This window comes from Phytophthora infestans, genomic scaffold (assembly GCF_000142945.1).
Source record: "Phytophthora infestans T30-4 supercont1.16 genomic scaffold, whole genome shotgun sequence".
Lineage (NCBI taxonomy): Eukaryota > Oomycota > Peronosporomycetes > Peronosporales > Peronosporaceae > Phytophthora > Phytophthora infestans.
Window position 1 is genome coordinate 507,736 of NW_003303743.1, and position 21,973 is coordinate 529,708.

Below are 21,973 nucleotides of genomic sequence, written 5' to 3' on the forward strand. Positions count from 1 at the left end.
CCTGCTCGAAGCCTTGCCGATTGGGTGACTCCAGTTGCGGATCAATTTGAGTCTGCGGCGAAAGCAAATACTGTACTACCGGTAGTACTGTACCATGTAAATACATGTACAGTACGCTGATACCTCGGCAAAACATGGGTACATTGTTCCGCCACACCGCCGACACCGCATCGGCATGTCGAGTCAGCTTGTCCCACGAAAAATAGTCCCAGAAATAGTCCCCTGACTGGGCAATAGAAATGTCGTCTCTCGGGCGACACAATAATTCGCCAATGGCATCGACCAAGGCATCGTGGCAGCACCACGTAGTTACGGCGGATGACCTGGCCAGCGGACCGCCGGGCAGGCACGAGCAATGGGTGCAATTAGCTGCACGAGTGTTCCCCGAGCTAGGCACCGTCTCAAAAGCGAAACGCGCTCGGAAAGTTGGGAACTTGCTGTTTAACGGGGAGCCGCGGGTACCGACTCTCACCAGCGCTGGTGTGAACGACACCTTGGCCTACTTTAGTCCCGACAAGCATAAGCAGTTGGTTGCTTCCAATCGCGCAAATGCAAACGACTGTGGGACACAGTCGTGGCTAAATAGTTGCATGACTCAAGGACTGCGTGTGGTCTACGAGTGCAGTATCTTGGCGCTGGTGGTCAAGCCTGTCGGAATCCACGTAAAAGGCCGGGGAAAGCGCACGGTAGAGCAGGCATTGCCATTGCTACTGCGGAAACAACATGTTGACGCGGGGGACTTTGAACTGCCTTTACCTCATGCAGTGCATCGCTTAGATTATCGTGTGGGTGGACTGTTACTTGTAGCGAAGACCAGGAAGATGGAAGTGAAGTTATCAGCTCAGTTTGAGAGGCATTCCGTCGCCAAGCAGTATCGCGCGATCTTGGTCGGAAATGTTTTTGATAAGCTCCCAGCAAGTGGTAGAAATAGCTCTGTGGATGGATCGATTGAGCTTCCCAGTGCACTCTTGGAGATCCGAGACGAACTGCAGTTCCTGGATGGTGAAATCGACAGCAAGCCGTGTCTAACTGCGATGAGAGTTGTGAGCACGACGCGAAGGTAAGCTCTATTTGTGATGATTAAACATCAATATGGGACGAATTGTTTATCGCTGTGTGATTTCAGTGCACGATACGAATGGATTTCCACCGTGGATCTGTGGCCACTCACAGGTCGTAAGCATCAACTTCGTATTCATACAGCACGACATGGGCATCCAATTGTTGGAGACGACTTGTATCATGACGCTATCCGCAGTGTTGGAATGGAGAAAGAGCCAGCAGTTGTGCGTGGCATGGGGTTGTTCTTGTACGCGGTTGGAATTGCATTTGAGGATTTCGTTGGCAATCGGCGCAATTTTCGCATTCAAGAACCAAACAAATTCGCTCGCTTTCGACATTTTTGCGAGTTGAATTGGACAAAACAAGCTCGAAAAAAAAACGCTGCAAACCACACCAGCACCGAATGAAAAAAAAGACGAAAAAAAATGAAGTTGTACTTGTAGCTCGTACTTGGGCTTAATAATTCATCAGTGTTTCGTATGGTACGATGGCAGACTGTTCTTCACGGTATCCCACATCGCGAGTGACAGCTAATTTACCCGTACGTCTAGTGTACACGCTCAAAATACGACAAATTGCTCATCGTGGTATATACAGCAGCCTCATCGCGGTAATGTGGCTGCTCAACGCGTAGGTCTACTGCTGCGGCACCACGTTCTGGAGCGCCACCAGCAACTGTGTGGCCGTTGGTCGACACCTCGGGTCCGGATGCAAGCAGCCTTGTAAGATCCACCGAGACAGATCAGATATTGGTCGCGCATATCGAAGGTCGCCCGTGTATTGAGCCATCATCGCTCTCACTTCTGCGTGTGTCGACTTGTCTGGGCAGATCGGGTGCTTTCCAGTTACCATCATGCAGTACACGATGCCAACCATCCACATATCAGCCTTCTCAGCCGTAGCTTCACAGTCACTGCGGTTGAGGCGGAAACACTCAGGAGGAAGATATCGCAAGGTGCCAACGGTCGAGTTGGAGGTGGCTGCCTTGGCGTCGCGAGTCAAGTCAAAATCGGTCAGCTTTACACACCCTCCCTGGTCGATCAGAATATTCGACGGCTTCAGATCGTAGTGAGCAATGTCCATCTACAAGAAGCGAAGGAAAAGGTCAGTGTCTAATTTGTAACACAAACTCAGCCCCAAGATCGACTCACGTCTTCGTGCAAGTACTTGAGCGCGCTCAGAAGCTGGGAGAGTACTTTGTATGCAGAGTCCTCATCAAAATGCTCGTACATCTGGAATACCAAAAAAGACGAAAGAGTTAAGTCTACACGAACTTAACAACAGTTTATTTGTGTCATTTCGTACCTCAATGAGTTGCTGAAGATCTGACTGGACGCTAGCAACAGTGAAAGCAGTGTACTGTTGTTGCTGGTATCGGATAAGGAAGGGTGCTTCGCCGACCTGAACAATGTTAGGGTGGTTGAGTTTCTATAAGGGCGACAAAAAGAAACGTTAGCTAGACCTCGACATCATCGTTTAAACAATGAAATCGTACCGAGTGTGTGTGGTGTTCGCGTTGAGCGTGCCGTATTGAAGTGGAGAGCTTGAGAGCACAGAGCTGTTTGTTGTTGGCGTAGTCGACGACATCCCAAACTTCTCCGTTGCCTCCTTTCCCTCGCAATCGAAGCAAAAGAAATCGGTTGCCAAGAATCGGAAATTGGGAGAACGGAGACACTTTCTCAAGACGCGAAAGCATCAACTCCTGTTTGTGTTTGGTTTCCTCGTGCTGTAGATTCAAATCATAAGCAACGTCAATAATAATGATCACAGATTTTCTACGCCTAGTAACGCAACTTACGTAAAATTGGCGGACTTCGGCCTCGAACTGATCACGTCGTACCTTGACCCACGTGGCATTCCCCTTGCCCATAGCGTCTCGGACAGCGTTGTCGTGGAACCTCTTCTCAGCGATGATGTTCTCCCTTCGTCCACCCGGAACGAAGAACACCCGGCTGCGATTCAAATCACACAAGAACTGTTGGAACCTTCTTCTAGTTTAGTTATCATTGACTCCATCTTCTGTGCACGTACGAATCTTTCACTTCCAGTTTTCCCCATTCCTCGAACTCCTGTCCTTGCTTGAGGTATCGCCGGAAAACCTGCTGATGAATTTTCCATCGAAGTTGCTGCACCACATTCACAAAACAGAATGTTGGTAACTTGATAGTCTAGGTACAACTTAAACCTTAAATCCTGCCCCACACCTCCATCTCGTCTTCTTCCACGTCAGTAGCCTGGTACCGGTACACGTCGCTCATCACTGTCATTTGCTGCTGCACGCTATTGGATCCTACTACGAACGTTGCGGTGGTTGCACTTTCCGGCTCAGCTTTAATGGTGTTTTCATCCACCGTACCGTCCTCCATTAGCACAGTCATTTGCTCCATCTGTGTCATCTCCGGTGTGGCGTTGAGTAAGCGACTCATGGGAATAGAAGCTGTTAGCTGCATTTTGGGCCCCTGGGGAGTACAGAAGACTTGTTTCGTCAAGCCACAGTTGACTTTTCCCACCTTGGAGAGCGGGAAGCGCTCGGAGATGGACGAGAAGCCGCCTCCAGTTGTGCCGTTGGGCTTAACTGCAGGCACAATGACTGTCTTGACTGTAGTCGAGTACCCAACGTCCACCATTGCGCCGTCGTAGAGCATAGCTTCCTCCTTGACCTCAGCTACACGAGCGACGGGCGCTACGGCCAATAGGTGCGGAGAGGGTGACGATCGCGTGAGTACCACATTGGGCTCGTCACAGAACATATCGTCGTCCGAGTCGTGCGCGACGCCGCTGTAGTTGCCGGCCACGAATTGGACCTTGTCACTGGTGCCGCTATTGGCGCTAAACCCTCCAAACATGCTACACCCACGCAGAGTCAATAAGAAAGCGAGAATTGGCGAGAGTTCCTGCGGGCTGTGGGCGAGTGTGCAAGTGACGCCGACGATCGTTTCTTCCGACCTGCTCGTCCCGTGGTGTCGAGACGCTGCGGAGGAAGATCTAGGAGCGCGTGCAATCTTCTTGCTGAGCTTCTCTACTTATAGTGCGGAACGGCGAATGGGAAGTGCAACGCGAAAAAGGGATCCACGTGGAATGACGCGGCAGAAGAAAGCCATTTCACTTAATGAAAACAGCATCAACGCAGTACGTCGCCCCTCCCATGATCGAGGAGTGATGGTCGTCTTTTTGAGCTGCGTCTTTGTAGAAGGGCGAGGCAACTTCAAGGCAGCGGCATACTGTAGCCAAGTGAGTTGTTTATCCGTGACCCCTCGTAACTGTGCGTGCGATGCTCATTGCCGAGGGCAGGCAACCGACGTCGACCAGTGGTTTCTCCCGTTTATTTGGGATATGGGGTTGCTCTGTCGCGCGACGCTGTCTGGCAGTGGGGCTGGTTGGTCACTTGAGATAGTGAGCTGCAGTGAAATGCGGAAGCATCACAAGGTTCTTAGAATAGATCACTAAGCTGCTGGGGACCGAGGTGTGGGATTGTGGTGTCGATTTTGCAGCGAGGAGGGGGGGGGGTCGATTTGAAGGCCTTCTTGTCGCGGTATGTCATCGATTTGATGCTGTAAATCAAAATGTACCGACGCTCAAAATCAGATTGCTTGGGTTGTTCATTGAAACGTCTACCGATAGTCGCATGGACCAGGGTATACAGGGCGACCACTCGAAGTAAGTCAAGCACTCGGCTGCCACGATCGCGTTTCTACTGCTGATGCAGATCACTTCATATCAACGAAGGTCATGCAGTACCAAGATACTACGAAGTATATTTACTACTAAAGTATTAAAAGTGCCTTACCCCATCCAGGTATTTTGGACCCAGGGCACGACTCGTACCGAACATTTTTTTTTTTGCTCGGAACAAGCTGTACCCTAATCTGTGCGTTTGTAAGACTTTTGTCCTACAAATGTCACTGGGGCCAAAAAGAGGCTTCCAGTAATTTGGGTCGCCAGTAGAAAGTAGTACTTTAGTATTACTAAGTCTTACTATTACTATAACTAGCCGAGCGCGGCGGTAATTTAGGCTTAGCTCTACTTGCTTTGGCCTTTCCGCCTTCGGCGGGATAACTATTGAAATAACGCTGAACATATGTGTATCTAAATCGAATCTTTTTAATTTCATTAATTTGGGTCAGCATGATGCTTACCGGATTTAGAAAATAATTATTCTAATGATCTTGAATCAAGATTCTTGATGCAATCTTGCTGGCTATTACTGTTTCTTCATCTTCCACCCAATAAAAACCACCTGCACTTCAAATAACATTTATACAAACGTTACACAATATGTTTAGTTTAGCGTCGTGCTCGATATCACGGACCATTTCTGAGCCGCTATGAAACTTAGCTCACATGATAGTAATGGTCTGTACAGCTTGCACTTCTAACCTGCTTGTACTGCCTATTTGAGCTTGTAAGTAGCTAAAAATTGTTCACTTTACACACAAAACTCAATGAAAGCTAGAAAATTTTCAAATTGTAATTTTTCTTGCATGCAGCGCTCATTTTGTGCATAATAATGAATTAGTCAATAGACACTCGATTCTGTACCAGTTATGATTAAAGCGTTTGGATAATGTGTCGCAAGACGCCTTGCTGTTGCTGTTGTTGACGGTACAGTAGTGCTTTCAATTTGATAGTTTAACGATAATTTCAGGATGGTTAAACGTCATTTAGGCTCCAAGTTTATTAACGCTTCTTTGTGGTGTCTACTTAGCCAACTATAATTAACACCTCTCGTGTTTTGTTGTTGTGTTGCCGCTCCATTTAAAATCGTATCATACGCCCCTGTCGGCGACACGTCCGCCAGTTAAGTAGTATCGGATTTTGCTGCCTAACAACTCGTAGAAAACAATGGCTTACAGCAGTCTCTTAGAAAACAATGGTTACAGCAGTAACACATATGAGTTCATTCTATTCAATCTAAAACAGTTTATCTTTATGGATCAGGTGATAACGTTTATTGGCACAGCGTCGTTTTTACGGCCAGCTTCTGTTGTACGTGTACTTCTATTGGGCACCTCAATCAGCTACCTCACACTCAGATATGTTCTTAATATTTCTACAAAAAACAGTTGTAGCTATTATTTTAGTCATTGTAACTTGCAGAAACTATTAAGAGCATAGTATTACGTATATTATTAGTGCGCGCGGAAATGATTGACGAAAACTCGATTTCGAGCCGATTTTTGTCAAATCAAAAGCAATGAATTTGGGCTTTATATCCAATCAGGAGAACACCATTACGGTTCTTTTAAGGTACTGTTTGTTGTAATCCGCAAAGTAACGGTTGAGGAACACTTCAAAATCTGCTGTTGTGTTGGAACCCCCTGCGCGAAAAGTATAGCCTAAGTGCTAAAATCTGCTTGTTGGGAGACAACGGTGCTGTTTACAAGGACCACCTGGCTTGTAGTGAACAAGTATGGCCTAACAGAAGTCGTTATGCATTTCTTGTGTCATAGTGTGCTGTATTGGGATGGGTAGAGGGGCATCGCTGTCGGACATGGAGAAGGGAAGTATTTTGGCCTACAAGGAGGCAAACATGTCCACTAACGCAATTGCTACGCGTGTGGGACGTTCCTGGAAGGCGGTGAACAACTTTCTAAAGGATTCAGAGGCGTATGGAACCAAGAAAAGCTCCGGTAGACCAAGGAAAATGACACAGACAGCGGAACGCCGCTTACTGCGTGAGGCCTCTAAGAGGGGGGGGGTAAGCGCTCGCACGTTGAAGGATTCGCTTCATCTGATATCCATCCGCAGGGTGCAGGAGGTGTTGCACAACTCACATGGTCAACCAGAAACGGTTGGCGTGCCCACCTCTCAAACCTCATCACATTGCTGACAGGTTGAAGTGGGCGGACCAGCACGTTGAACATGGGCACAATTGGGACTCTGTTGTGTTCTCTGACGAGAAAAAAATCAACCTAGATGGTCCAGACGGCTATCAATATTATTGGCGTGATCTACGGAAGGAGAGAGAGATTTATTCGAAGCGGCAGTCTGGCGGTGGTAGTGTGTTTGTTTGGGGAGCATTTAGTTCCAAAGGAGCGTCTGAATTGGCCTTCCTGGAAGGCAAACAAAATGCAAAGAAGTATATCGACACATTAGGCGACTATCTGTTCTCCTTTGCGCACCTCTATCACGGGCTAGACTTCGAGTTTCAGCATGACAATGCCTCCATTCATACGGCGCGAGTGGCGAAGTGGTACTTAAAGGACCAAGGGGCGCGTGTCATGTCGTGGCCAGCCAAGTCTCCTGACCTAAATCCAATCGAGAGCTTGTGGGGAATTCTTTTGAGAGCCGTGGACGTCAATGGCAAGCAGTACGACACGAAGGAGGAGCTCGTGGCGGCCATTAAGAAAGCCTGGGATGAAATTTCTCTGTTGAAGTTAAAACGTCTTGTAGCATCGATGAAAAAACGCTGCATGGAGGTGTACAAACTGGAAGGGCATAAGACGAAGTACTAAGCTGCCTAGTCAAGGTCGTCACGGTGTCTAGAAAACATAAAACAGAAGATAAGTGCTGATACATTTTGTTCGTCTATCATTTTCGCGCAGAGGGTTCCAACACAACAGCAGATTTTGAAGTGTTTCTCAGCCGTTACTTTGCGGATTACAACAAACAGTACCTTAAAAGAACCGTAATGGTATTCTCCTGATTGGATATAAAGCCCAAGTTCATTGCTTTTGATTTGACAAAAATCGGCTCGAATTCAAGTTCTCGTCTATCATTTCCGCGCGCACTAATAATATACGTAATACTATGCTCTTAATAGTTTCTGCAAGTTACAATGACTAAAATAATAGCTACAACTGTTTTTTATAGAAATATTAAGATCATATCTGAGTGTGAGGTAGCTGATTGAGCTGCCAAATAGTAGTACACGTACAACAGAAGCTGGCCGTAAAAACGACGCTGTGCCAATAAACGCTGTCACCTGATCCATAAAGATAAACAGTTTTAGATTAAATAGAATGAACTCATATGTGTTACTGCTGTAACCATTGTTTTCTAAGAGACTGCTGTAAGCCATTGTTTTCTACGAGTTGTTAGGCAGCAAAGTGTGGTCTCGAAAACACGCATTCCTTCGTGTACGATAACCCATTTGTAGCATAGGAAGTGTCTTTAGGGGCTATTTCATTTGAGAATAAGTAGCTCTCTCTGTTTAGCACTTAAATATTAAAAGCAACATGCATTATTAAAAAAGTAAATACTTCGTAATATAAAAACGATGCCGCCTTCGGATACCTTATCGGATATCGCTTACAGTAGTAATTGTCATCAGCACATTTAAGTTATTTTTGCTCAATCTAAACCTATCTATCTTTGTGGCTCAAGCTACAACTTTTATTAGCACAGCGTTGCTCATACGGCCAGCTTCTGCTGTACGTGTACTTCTGTTTGGCAGCTCAGTCGGTTACCTCACATGAAGAAATTTTCTTAATATTTCTACAACAAAACAGCTGTTGTTATTCTTTTAGTCATTGCCTCCTGCAGAAACTATTACGAACATAATATTTTGTGTATTACCCCTTTCGTTACCAAAATGTTACATGAGGTATTCTTTTACGTCGTCCATAATGAAATCAAGATACGTTATTGTCGTATTTGGACCCCACGTGAAACGTCGCCTGATGCTCTAATCAATCAAAGCGGGGGAGGCGAAAGCAAACCTCGCGCCACACTATACGTACGTGACTTTCAAAGCTTCGTCCTATTGTGTCTCTCCGGGTGCTACAGACACCTAACACTAAATACGATTGTTCTCCTTCCATGTCGTGTAACAAAAAACAAGATGGTTTCGGCCCCAGCAAAGCTGCCGTGGTCAACGTGACGAACGATTGCAGCTCTTATCGGTAGGCGGTTCACGAAGTCGCCGTTGCGCCACCGCCTAAAGGAGCTCGGTTTGCCTAATATCTGCCTGGAGGGCAGGATGCGGGGCATTTGTGTAGCTTTTTCGCGGCAGGTAACTTTTGGCAACATGCTGAAGGCTCAAGATGATGTGCGACGGTAATATTATCCATCCCTTGCTCTTTAAACATTTCAACGACCGCCACGTCTACTTCAGAGACACTCTACAAAACTCTGTGGGCGCAAGTGTGCCCAAGCACATTGGAGTGAATGGAAAAGAGGAAGGTCCTGCATACGCTCGCTCGATCAGTTTATCCCATTTTAGGTGCAATGAAGCCGTAGCCTGTGAATACCATGAAGGAGAAGTCTCTGCGATCAGAAGGATGAAAGCGCTGCTACAGAATTGTTTGTGGGCGTCAACCCTGCGGTAAGCGAGGCGTCTTGCTCGGGCTGCTTGACAGTGTTACGACTGTTGAGACGACGAAATTGCAAGGCTCTGGCACTGCGTAGCGAAGACAGCGCCAGGCATGATCAACAACAATTAGCTAGAGATTGTGGACCTGATTGTACAACAAGCCAATACCGCTCGGACAAAGGCTTCTGCAAAACTACACACCGCTTTCAGGAAACGTCCCTGTCCAAAAAATCACGATAAAGAGAGAACGTTTAGCACCCGAGTACTGTATTTACGTGTTATCTGTCGATGCTACTCCTTTTCTTTGACGCAGCTCTTTCAAGAACGGGATCTGTGCTAAATAAATCGAAGAAGATCGTTTCAGGTTCCCATCGACTGTGTAAACTTGCTTTGGCAAGTAAAATAAGTGATATTTCTGCCAGCACGTCCAGCCTTCCTGCTGACAGAGGTGAAGCTTAGCACCGTCAACGAGATACGTACGCTTACAGAGCGCCACTTGGTGTGTCTCGCAGTAATCCGTTTTTTGGGTGGGATATCTACCCTCGAATTTGCAAATTGTGCATTTGCGCTTTGCTCTGCTTCTGCCATTTAGGGTGATCGATGCCTCCTTTGCAACGCAAACCAGCGGCATCACAACAGGTCTTTCGGGCGCCTTTCAATCGGATGGGATATCGTTTCCGTCGTAAGTGATGAGGTCAATGCGTACACCATACCATCAGCATATATACTTTTACTGAAATAACCAGTAATTCGTCCAATAGAACTGTTGAGTTACTGCCCAGAATCTAGAAGGTCACCTGGCGTTCATATCTTTAAACCGCCGCAATGATAGCAAACTATCACATTATCGCTTGCTCACGGACTAGGACGTCTATCGTGCCAAATTCCAGAGCCTTCGTCGCACGACCACGGCGGAGATTCCAACGTGCCGTGGGCCAAAGGACCGTCAAGTGCTGTATTGCTGCTTCATCCAACGGATGTTTGGTACGCTCTCAACGAAAACCGAGTTTTATGAACGTGCTTCTGTTTCTGCTCTCTCATTCTACGAACTACCCTGTGACCCTCAAAACCCTCAACACCCTGTTGTCATCAACAAGATCAATGAAGTGCTCTTTCGCCCATTGTGCCAACCTGGAGCTGACGGTGACGGATCCGTGCTCTATCTGCCGTCGCCCAATTCACCACTTGTGCTCCAACGATCTTCATAATCCTGCTCATATCGCTGTGCAGTAAGCTACCGTTTTTATAAATTGTGGATGAATGGTATTAGCACAACGTTCTATATTGGATACATTGAAGCTTTTGTAGTGACGCGTGTGTCACCGAGTGGAAAGCAGCGCACAGGCCTGCGGAGGCTGTTGCTGGAGACGACCAGCGAGTCACCTGCAAAGTTGTTGGCTGGTCAAAGGCGATGATGTGCAGCACACACAGGGATGTCCTCCGCGCAATCCACGAGACCTCGTCGAGCAGCACACTGGACCCTGACGCGGACGAACAGCCGAATCTAGACTTGGTTCCGACTGCTTCCCATGCGACGCAAGAGTGAGATGCGCTGAAATCCGCAGGCTCTGTGCAGGTATGTCGATGTGTGTCGCTGACATCGTGATCATGGAGCTGCGATGTTCCCATCTGTCGCCGCGCTTGCGCGCGTCTGGCTGGATAGGAGTCCGTCAAACACCTTCCAGGAGCGTGTATTCTCTACCGGCGCCCCCCTCCCCAACCGCTCAAGAACAGAAACTCGTCGAGTTAAGAAGCAGTTGCTGATGAAGCACAACCGCAAAGAGTTGAGGAAGATCCATCATGCGGAGCGCCGCTCAAGTGGGCCACAGAGGCTCTTAGATGGTTGAACACCAGTAGTTAGATAATTCTATAGAAAATTTACTACACTAACTCATCGATAAGTACCGATTTCGATCGATCAACGAGCTTGGTACGCTGGCGACCAATACCTTCGTTGGTGTTATCGGGGTGGTGAAGCATGTCGATGATTAACGAGATTGTTTTGACAGTTGCCCGCCCAGCATAACGTTGGTTGACCCTACCAATTGGTGGCACGGTTTACGCTTAGCGATGAATGCACTAAGCTGTCGGGGACGTGTCTTTGGTAACTGGTGCAGCCGCGTCGGAGGTAGTTGCATCTGATTCGGCTTCGTTTTGATACTCCTAAAGCTAGTAGGTGCTGATCAAAATCGTCCCAGAACGATATTTGAAGATGTGAGATGGTGTGGGAAACTGGGTCAATTTCTCACCATTAAAGAGGCTAGTGTATACTTACCGTTTTGTGTCGTGAATGGCGGAACAATTAATCCAGGATGCCGCCTTAACCTCCGTGACGTCTGTCGTAGGACAAAATAAAGGATCAAAAGTTTGCTACACTCCTGTGGCAACGCTGCTGGGAAGAACAAGCTTTTGTGGTCATGGAGGCAAAGATGTGCCTTTCGTCTATCCTAAGGATGTTCAACGTTGTTGTGCCACTACGTCCTTGAGGACGTCCAACCAACGAAGCACCGTCAGTGGACATGGACGCGCCACAGGCCACAAACGAACGGTCATGCGACAAGAAGTGACTTTGAGGTGCAAAAAACTTGACTGCGTCACGAACGAGTATTCGTTGAGAGTCGATTATGATCAAGAAGTCACTCAGTCCAGACCGTCCTTATTGGTAAGAATGAGACTGCCCGGATCCACATTGAAACCAGGATCTGTTTGAATCTGCGTTGGTCGTTTGGGAAGGTGCTGCGACGGTTCAAGCGTCGGTTGGCATGTCAAGCAACCCATAACGGATCGTAGCTCACTTGATATTAGTAAACATGTTTAGGATTGCTTATTGGGAATAGGCCCGAAAAAGCAACACCACTACAGAACAGAATTTCCACTTAAGTGCACAAGCGAGGTCCGGCTTCGAGGTAAGCGTCTGGCCAAGCTTACTTGTGTGTGTTATGCCTGTCGGTGGACTCGAAGCTTACTAACGAGGGCTCTTTCGGCAAGACCACGAGACTGTGCGTGATAAGCCGATTATGTATCGGAAGGCTTATGTGACGGCTTTATATTGACTATTTGCACGACTGGAAGTGCGTGTTGCCTCCCATATATTTTTGCAACCGAGTGTGAACACTTGGTGCCCTCGTAAAAGGCTTACCCGTGTCTAGTATCCGTCCGCTGTTGGGCCAGGAGAATTCAAAAACACCTGTTAGTCTTGCTCGTGCTAGTTGCGTGTTATCATTTTCATCGGTTGGCCTATATAAGCGATTTACAGGGTCCAATATGTATTGATGCTAGGACAGATCCTGGCCACCCGAACGATCATTTGCTGTTCCAGTAGACGTATTGATGTGGGGCTACCTATCTACATTAGTAGCTACCGTTTACGTGGGACTTCCGACACCGCAACTGGTGCCGCGACCCAGGGACAGATTGTGCCTTTTGTTAGCTTTTTGTTTGGCCTCCCACTTAACGAGCTGGCACCAATATAGAAGAACGAAAACAGAGGGAAAAATGGCGAAAGGATCGACGACGGTACCAGCTACGCCTGCTAATTATTGCGGAATGCGCAACGAGGGCTCAAGTCATGACTCGACGACCGCAACCTTGCAGCTGTCGATGAACTCTCTGTGGGTCTCGAAGACGAGGTGGACGTCGGTCCTGATGCCGATGACTATATATATTTCGAAGACAAGACGCCAACTCCAGATCCAGACGCTATGACCCCGGAGACGGCTTCGCTTTCGTTGGGGCAGAGCGAAGCGACCAAGATGCTGTCAAAGAACCTTGCCGCTGAAATGAATGGCGTAGCGAGGCTAGAACCGGACTACAATGATTATAATGATGGGACCGGGGTTATAAGCCCTCGGTGGCGAGCGCAAAACGTTCAGCGTTGCTGAATGCACCTCGCCCATTTATCAATGGAGATACACCAGCCGCCAAGCGCGTGGCATATCGCGTGCACGCGCTGATGCAGAATGATGAGTGGGTGCAACTGTTCGAGTCACTTCCCAAGAGACAGACCGTCTAGCCGGCTTTCGTCAACGAGCTTTAGTACCCTGTCAGCTCAGTCTCGTTTAGTCAAGTCGCGGAGGGCTCAGTCTCGTAACGGATGTCACTGGGGCACAAGTACAGATGAACCCAGCCCCTACTCATATATTACCCTCCGACAAAAAACAAATCGGTTCCCGAAGTCTTGTGATTTACAAGCCTAAGATAAACATGCCTCTCACCCCTCCCTCGGACTATGCAATACAAAAATACGAAAAGTGGCCGTTCTGAGGTGGTTAGCTATGGGTAAGCAACTATTGTGTAGACCGTCCAAAGTAGGCAAGCAATGACACTTGCTGCTTGCGCCTTTCCTTCCTGCTTAGCTCGTCGTGCAGTTCTCTATGCGTCGCTAAAGTGATGAACGGAGGTCCGATGAGTGCCGGTACAGCACAAGCGGTGAAGAGTATGATACCTGCCAACAGGGAACCCGAAAAAATAATATGCATAAAAATGAATCAATTGAATTATTAATTCTCACCCCTCAATTCATTTTTGAATTTATTACAATTCATTTATAAATTGCCAAGGTACAGGCCAACAAAGTCCACAGGTTCGCTTGCTACCAGCCATTTACAATACAGGCTGCCGGCCACGTCCAAACCTACAAAACATCCATTCAGAATTCAATCTACAGTCTTCTGGACACCCCTCTACCGCTACAGTGCCCTCTCTGCCCATCATGGTCCTAACAAGCAGCCATATTTGCTCAATGCTCTTCACTGAGGTCGGTGGCGGCTTCTACAACTGCACGACCTGCGGCAAGCAGTACAAGAAGGGCAACGGCTACACGAATCTACTAAACCACCTACGACGCAACCACGAGGACTATGAGCAAGAAGCCCAAGAAGCTGCGCGCCGCCAGAATTCCCTAAACCCTCGCCTAGTCAGCCAACGTACGCGGGATCTGCACCGTTGGCTCGAATGGGTGATTTGTGAGCGACTCCCGTTTGCATTTGTGGAGCGAAGGCTCACCCGGCTGAATGTGGCACTTTCTACCGTGTCAGAGGACACGCTACTCCGCTATATAGTATTGCTGTTCGAGGTAGTTGAGGGCCGTGTAGCCAGTGAGCTACCCAAATCATTTGGTCTCGTATTGGACGGCTGGACAAGCAGCAACAGTCAATACGTTGCAATCTTCGCGGTATTTGACAGTGCCACCGGTAATACCGGTGAAACCGGTAGCAGCGCGGCCAGTGAGTACTACGAGGACTTAAAGTGCTTATCTCGTCGCTTCGTGCTGCTATCTTTCTCGCCCGTAGAGACGGAAAAAGATCTTAGCGCACAGAGCCAGTACGACCTAATCGCTGATACGCTGTCGCGATACAACAAGCCCTGGAGCGCAGTGAAGTTCATGGTCGGCGATAACTGCTCCGTTAACCAGTACATTGGCCGGAAGGAGGGTGCTATACCGCTAATCGGATGCGCTAGCCACCGCTTTAATTTAGCGGTCAAGGACTTTCTCAAGAACGAAGACGAGTTGATAACCAAGGTCCATACCTTGATGTCCAAGTTGAGTACGATCAAAGGTAGAGCCATTCTTCGCCGCGTCTTCCATCTGTCACCTCTGCTGAGGAACGACACCAGATGGTCGAGCACGTACGAGATGGTAGAGCGCTACGCCAAACTCCAGCCGGCAATTGTTCAGCTGGGCCTCAATGTCCTCGTGGAGCATGATGTGCAACCTCTCCTACTATGGCGTGCGGAGCGCGAGCGCGTCAAAGCGCTTCTACAAGATCTAGCAGCTTTTGAAGCCGTTACCAAGGAGCTGCAGAAGTCTACGCTAACTTTGTCCGCTTTGCGACGTCGTTTTTCCAGGTGTAAAGGAATACCCAGCCCTGAAGCCTCGGCTGTCAACAACGGCATCTATAGTGAATAACCCCAATTTAGATGTTAGAATGCACCTTAATTGGTCAAATATGTAGCCAATAGAAAAAGGTTCAAACATCCTACTTCTTAAGGAAACTTAATAAGTAAACACATTGCCGAGGGATGTTAATGGCGAGGAGGGCGCGTGGCGCGCCCGCTTTAAAAGGCCTCCTCACCTTTGAAACTGACGGCCTATTACATAGAGCTTAATATTTCAGATACGTACGGAGACTAAGGCCCATGGTTAAAGGACACAATAGGAGTGCCCAGGTCCTGGGACTGGAAAAGTTCCATGGGGAGGACTACACCATGTGGCGAGACAAGGTGCTAACGCACATAGAGACGCTGGATGAGAAATACCAGCGAGGGTTGTTGGAAAAGGACCAACCTGAGGCTACGGTTGTCATGATGGACTTCCTTGAGGGTACGCCTGAGAAACCCATCATTTCGGTGGAGGGGAATATTTCTCAAGAGGAGGCGAAGGCCAAGCGTTGGCGCCACCAACACTGGACTAGGGCTCGGTCCGAGCTGTTGAACTTATTCAACCAAGCGTTGCCTAACGTTTTCTTGAGTGGGCTGCCGGATCAAGTGTTCAGAATGAATCCCTGTGACATATGGAAGGAGCTCGAGCAAAAGTACGGGCTCGGGGATGCAGGAGGCGTAATCGAGCTGCGCCGCCAGTGGGAGCGTCTTCTCGCAGCGAACTGGACCAATCTGGGGGCCCTATTCGCCCAGTTAAAGAAGCTGCGTAACGACATAAACAGGAAGATGAGGGGTCTGGTTGGCAAGGACATGGTGACCGAGACCTGGTTGTGCATGGAAGTGTTGGCGTTACTACCAAGCGAGTTTTGGGGAGGCACAATCATTATGACTGAAGAGTGGTTTTCTATTGAAAACGTGGAGACGAGTCTTCGCCGCGTTTTCGGTGATCGATCGAGGAAGGAAGCCACGATGCTGACTGATAAGAGACGCCCAGTGACTGTCAATGCGGCAAGAAAATTTACGGGGAAGAAAAGGAACCAAGGACAATCCTCTGAAGTGGCAGTAAGCGAGTGTTTTTACTGCTTTGAAGATGGCCACTGGAAGAAGGCCTGCCCAGTGTTGGCGGCTGACCGCAACCCGAAAAGGGCTGGAGGCAAGCTGCTTCGCTCAAACATACGGGCGGCTCCTGTCACCGAAACAAAGCGAGCGATGACGGTCAAGAAGGGGGGCAAGTCGACTACCAAGAGGATGAAGGTGAACCAAGACGAAGAAAGGACCCCAGCTCAAGCTGCCAAGTTCGACCTCAATTTGAACGAGGCAATTGAGGATGCCGACGAACTTGAGTACAAGGGGAGTGTTCCAGCGAGTGAAGGAAGCGAAGATGAGGCACCGATGCACTCAATGGAGATTGATGATGAGGTACGGAGAAGATACCCTGAGTATCTTTCTAAATTGAGGGAGTTGAACCTGACTGATGATCTATGGGTGGTTGATACAGGAGCTGGACACGCTATAAGCTCGGATAGAAGGTGGTTCAGCCAGCTTGGCAAAGGACGGACTCATATCTTTGAATATGGAAACGGAGGCACCTCGTCAACCAAGCTCCAAGGGACAGTGAGATTTAGTATTCTCAAACCCAGAGGGTACTATAGTGATTTCTCAATACAAAATGTTGCCTTTGATAAAGAGTGCGGTAGTAACTTGCTTAGTGCATATTATCTTGCCACACAAGGGTATCACCACATTCAGTCAAAAGGTGGGCAGTATTTGTACTTCCTTGATAGTAAAAACCGATTCATATTTGCTGCAGTTGCAATAGATGAGGTATACAATTTACCGAGTAGGAAACTGGATAATAATTCAAGAGTACTATCCGTCGATAGTACTTCTCAATCGAAGATACAAAAGACGTTGAAGGAGTGGCACCTGAGGCTAGGTCATGTCGGTAAAGGCAGACTGATGAACATTCTGGCTGGCAGAGTAATCAGAGATGCACCCCAGTTATCTAGAAAGAAAATGGAACTGGTATCATTTTTCTGTCGTACATGTGTGCTGGCAAAATCACGGCGAATGTCTTATAGGAATAAGGTGACAGATAAGGTATCTGAGCCTTTGCACACACTGCATATGGACTCATTGGGAAAAATAAGACCACAGGGCCTCTATAATACTACCGGGCACAAGTATGCTCTAGCAATAGTAGATGATGCCACTGCTTATAAATGGTATTTCGTTCTGAAGTCTCTGAAAGAGGTTGGGGTTATTGTTAAAACCCTTATTAAGCAGCTGGAGAAACAATTCCCATACAAGGTAAAACGGATAAGGACCGACGGGGGTACAGAATTTGTCAACGAATTCTTAAAAGGGTACTGCGATAGAAGTGGGATCGTGTTCCAAAAGTCAAATGTAGAGTCTCAAGAGGAAAATGGGTCTGCTGAGCGAGCTCACCAGACAATAATGGGTAAAGTTAGATGCGCGTTAATAGGATCGGGTATGGCTGCTAAATGGTGGCCAGAGGCATTAAAATATATGACAGCAATAACTAATAGGATACCAACAGCCCGGCTTAAGGGTAAGAGTCCATACGAAGCACTGTTTGGCACCAAACCAACAGGAATTGAGCTTCACATATGGGGCAGTACGTGCTACGCCCATGTACCAAAATCTAAACGACCCAATCCGAAGCTTAGTGAGCGGGCGCTAGAGTGCAAACTTCTCGGGCTTTCTGAAGATTACAAAGGGTATCGTCTACTCGATATTAAAGGAAATAGGTACATTAACGCTCGAGATGTAAAATTTGGGCCAACATTTACTGAGGGACTGATTTTACGATCGTTCCCGTCCGGGAAAATTGAGGAGAATGAGGAAATAATCCTAGAAGTTGGGGAAAAGGGGAAAAGAAAACGAGAAACGGGGCTGGATGTGTCTAACAAGCGACCAAAATCAAATTCTGAGCTGGAAGAGTGTGCACCGGATACTGAAACAGTGGGAGTAAAGAAACAGCGAGTTTCTGTGCCACCTATACCTCGCAGTCGTAGGAAAAGGACACCAAATTCTCGTTTAAAGGACTATTTAGTATCAATCAATGCTGTCACAATTAGCACAAAGGTGATACCGATTCCACGATCAATAAAAGAAGCGAGACGGGGACCACACGCTCAGCAGTGGGAGACTGCGCTGCAAGCTGAATTTCAGGCACTGGTTGCAAATAGTACTTGGGAAATAGTACCATTGCCAAAAGGAAGGAAAATACTAGGTTGTCACTGGGTATTTGACGTGAAGTATAACCCAGATGGAACAGTTGATAGATTTAAGGCAAGATTGGTTGTTAGGGGAAACACACAAACCCACGGTGTTGATTATAATGAGATATTCTCACCGGTGGCGCGGTATGAGTCGTTGAGATTACTACTGGCAATAGCAACGATAAAGGACCTTCATGTCCATCAAATGGATGTGTCAACGGCCTTCCTAAACGGATCGCTGCTTGAGGATATTTACATGCAACAACCTCATGGGTTTAGGCATGGGGATGCGTCCAGTGTGTGCAAACTGAAGAAAAGCCTATATGGACTCAAACAAGCACCTCGCATCTGGTATGCACTCCTCAATAAGTTCCTGGTAAGCCTAGGGTTTTGTCGGTGCAAAAAGGAGTACTGTTTGTACCGTCAAAAGTGGGAGGTAAAAGGAGTAACGCATATAGTACTGGTCTGCGTCTACGTGGATGATATTACTATAGCATCTAGTAGTATGACATTGATGCAAAAGGTGAAGAGCCAACTGGCTTCTAGATTTACTATGAAGGACCTAGGTGATATCCATTATCTACTGAAGATGGAGATTAAAAGGGATAGGGCAAATATGATTTTGAGTATGTCCCAACACAAGTATATAATGGACTTACTACAAAAGTTCGATATGACTGACTGTAACTCAGAACCAACACCACAGGCAAAGAGTATAGTACTTGAGAAAGAGGAAAAATTAAGTCCAGATGAAATCTCAGCACAACCATTCGATTACAGAGGTTCAGTGGGTTCACTGATGTACCTTGTACGTGGTACACGCCCAGATATAGCAAATGCTATCAGAGAATTAAGTAAATTCCTGTCATGCTATAATAAGAGCCATTACAGGGCAGCCCAGAGAGTACTAAAGTATCTGAAAGGGACGTCGACGTACGGACTCGTATTTGACGGGAAAAGTAAGGAAGTGATATATGAGCTGTACACAGACGCGAGCTTCGCGAATGCTAATGAGAACCGAAAGTCAGTAACTGGGTATGTGAGTATTATGGCAGACGCGTGTATTACTTGGAAAAGTTCAAGACAAAGTACTGTGAGCCTCCATACAGCGCAGGCTGAATTAATAGCCGCGAGTGAAGGTATTAAAGAAAGCGAATGGTTATGGGTACTATTAGAGGAATTGGGATTTAAGCAAACACAGCCGATCATGTGTTGGTGTGATAATAAGGGGGCAATTAGTATTATAAAAGACCCAGCAAATCATACATCGACAAAACACATTGATATCAAAGGACTGTATGCTCGAGAGATTCATGATAAGGGAAGAATAGTAGTTTCATACTGCAACACAAATGATATGATTGCAGATGCCCTCACAAAGGCACTGCCTCAAACTCAATTTGAGAAACTCAGAAGTCTCATGGGGGTAAAGAACCTATGCCTCCCCTTACCACAATAGGTGTGGGGTATTTGGACTTTCTGACACCGTGTATCACAAGATACAGTGAAGTTGAAGAGCCACCATGTGGCATATCCAAGCGCCCGGCGCAAGTTGAAGTTCAAAGATACTTCTCAAGTTGAAGGGCGAAAGATACTCTTAAGTTGAAGTGCACCAAGGAAAAGACTTATGCGGTTAAAGCAAAAAAAAAAAAACAATAAGACGTAACGTTATGATATTGGTTAACTCTCAGACGTTCACATGTCAATGGTTATGGACTAGACTACGACAGAACACGATAACGTGCTGAAATCAAGTAAGAGCCACCGTTGACCGCATCTAGGAAGGGAGGGGCAAGCCCCAGCCGTGCTTAATTGGAACTAATGCCGAAGCGCTCCCCAGTCTCTGGAAGTGGTGGTATCACAGACCGAAGCCTGGACGTTTTGCTTGACTGTCATAGCCCCCCCGGAGGGTTTAATAGCGGCCATAGGCGCTAAGTCGAACCGTGAATGCTGAACGCAAATTTGAGAGTGAATGGATTGAAGGAAATTGGTTCCAGCAAAGACAAAAAAGGTAGAGGTGCAATTTAGAGGCAGAAACCATCGGGAAATCGGAAAAGGAAAATTGGTTGGGTCACAAATTCTGGATTAAGGGAATAGGTATGTGTAATGGAACGTCACAAATTTCAGGTGTCGCAACATTTAGGAGCCACCTATTTTGGATCACCGGATGTGTGAAAAGTCGCCACAACGAAAGGTCACATGATATCTCCAAAAGGTCGCAACTTGATTTAGAATAAAGTAGATCATATGTGATCAAAACAGGATAGGAAAGAGTGTGTTCACTATTAGGAAAACCAGAAGTAGCCCAAAAGTACGAAAGGTCGTATGGTATTTCTGCTGGACAAGTCGCAATTGGATTAAGGATAAGGCGAGTCATATGAGACCACAGAAGTGAAAAGGAGGATGTGCTTGAACTTTTAGTGGGAGTGTTAGAATGCACCTTAATTGGTCAAATATGTAGCCAATAGAAAAGGTTCAAACATCCTACTTCTTAAGGAAACTTAATAAGTAAACACATTGCCGAGGGATGTTAATGGCGAGGAGGACGCGTGGCGCGCCCGCTTTAAAAGGCCTCCTCACCTTTGAAACGGACGGCCTATTACATAGAGCTTAATATAGAGCAAGGTCTGGTCAAGTTACAGCGTGGGGAGGCGCTAAACGTTGCGGAAAAATTAGCCTGCGCTGAATTTAGGTCGCCTGATCTCGAACGGTCGTCTTCAAGAGTCGCCGAGGAGTGCTCTATTGTGAGAGCAGCGCTCAAGAAACGCAAGGTCGTGAAGCGCTCGCACTACGTTGACGTCGCGTACATCCCGCCAACGTCTAACGAGTGTGAGCGCTTCTTCTTTCTTGCTAAGCTGGTGCTGTCTGATCTACGGAAGCGAATGTCTCCAGCCAGGCTTGAAATGATAATATTTCTGAACTACAATCGCGACTAGTGCGGTGGACAAGGTACGCTCGAGTATGGACCGGAATAATGCAAATAATTGAATTATTAATTTACTCAGCTCACATCGATGTATTAATCTTAGTATTGCATTTTCGGGCTCCCTGCCTGCCAAGGAGCAGAAGAAAGGCAAGGGTGGCGGGGGGGAATTTTAAATGCTATCACTGTAGATAATCTGGTTACTTGAAGAGAGACTGCTGGCACTACTTCAAAGGCAGAAGAAGGTGACAGAGGACGGCAATGAGGAAGTCGAGAATACGGAGCAGAGGTCAAAAAAGAAGAATGATGGCAAGAAGGACAGGTCCGGTGTGCAGAGCAGCATGTTGATCCTGAACCCGAACGAGCCTGATATCAAGCGACCCTTTGTAGACAGCCAAAGTAGCGATGCTGAGGACGAAGAAGATAACGACTTCCTAATGGTTGGGATGGTTGTGAAGCACGACGCTGGGACTACAAGCTCGTGGGATACTGGGACTGTGAGAGCTCGACTCACGTGTGCGTGGACAAGAACCTGCTCTCACGATGAAGAAGTCGACAGCATGGTTCAGGTGTGACCGGTGAAGTTAAGAAGTGCCACATGGAGCGGGA

The 21,973-nt window shown here is 47.3% G+C and overlaps 2 protein-coding genes across 2 annotated transcripts; one reads left to right on the forward strand and one right to left on the reverse strand.

Moving 5' to 3' along the window:
• Window positions 1–272: 272 nt before the first annotated feature.
• On the forward strand, window positions 273–1,064 carry PITG_08724 (uncharacterized protein; the record flags this gene model as incomplete). Its single annotated transcript, XM_002902761.1, has 1 exon — window positions 273–1,064. The coding sequence occupies one exon, from the start codon at window positions 273–275 to the stop codon at window positions 1,062–1,064; it is 792 nt and encodes a 263-aa protein (XP_002902807.1).
• A 505-nt stretch (window positions 1,065–1,569) lies between these two features.
• On the reverse strand, window positions 1,570–3,908 carry PITG_08725 (protein kinase; the record flags this gene model as incomplete). The annotated part of the gene is made up of 7 exons (XM_002902762.1): window positions 1,570–2,145; window positions 2,214–2,294; window positions 2,368–2,490; window positions 2,558–2,788; window positions 2,861–3,014; window positions 3,094–3,188; window positions 3,267–3,908. The coding sequence occupies 7 exons, from the start codon at window positions 3,906–3,908 to the stop codon at window positions 1,699–1,701; spliced, it is 1,773 nt and encodes a 590-aa protein (XP_002902808.1).
• Between the last annotated feature and the right edge of the window lie 18,065 nt (window positions 3,909–21,973).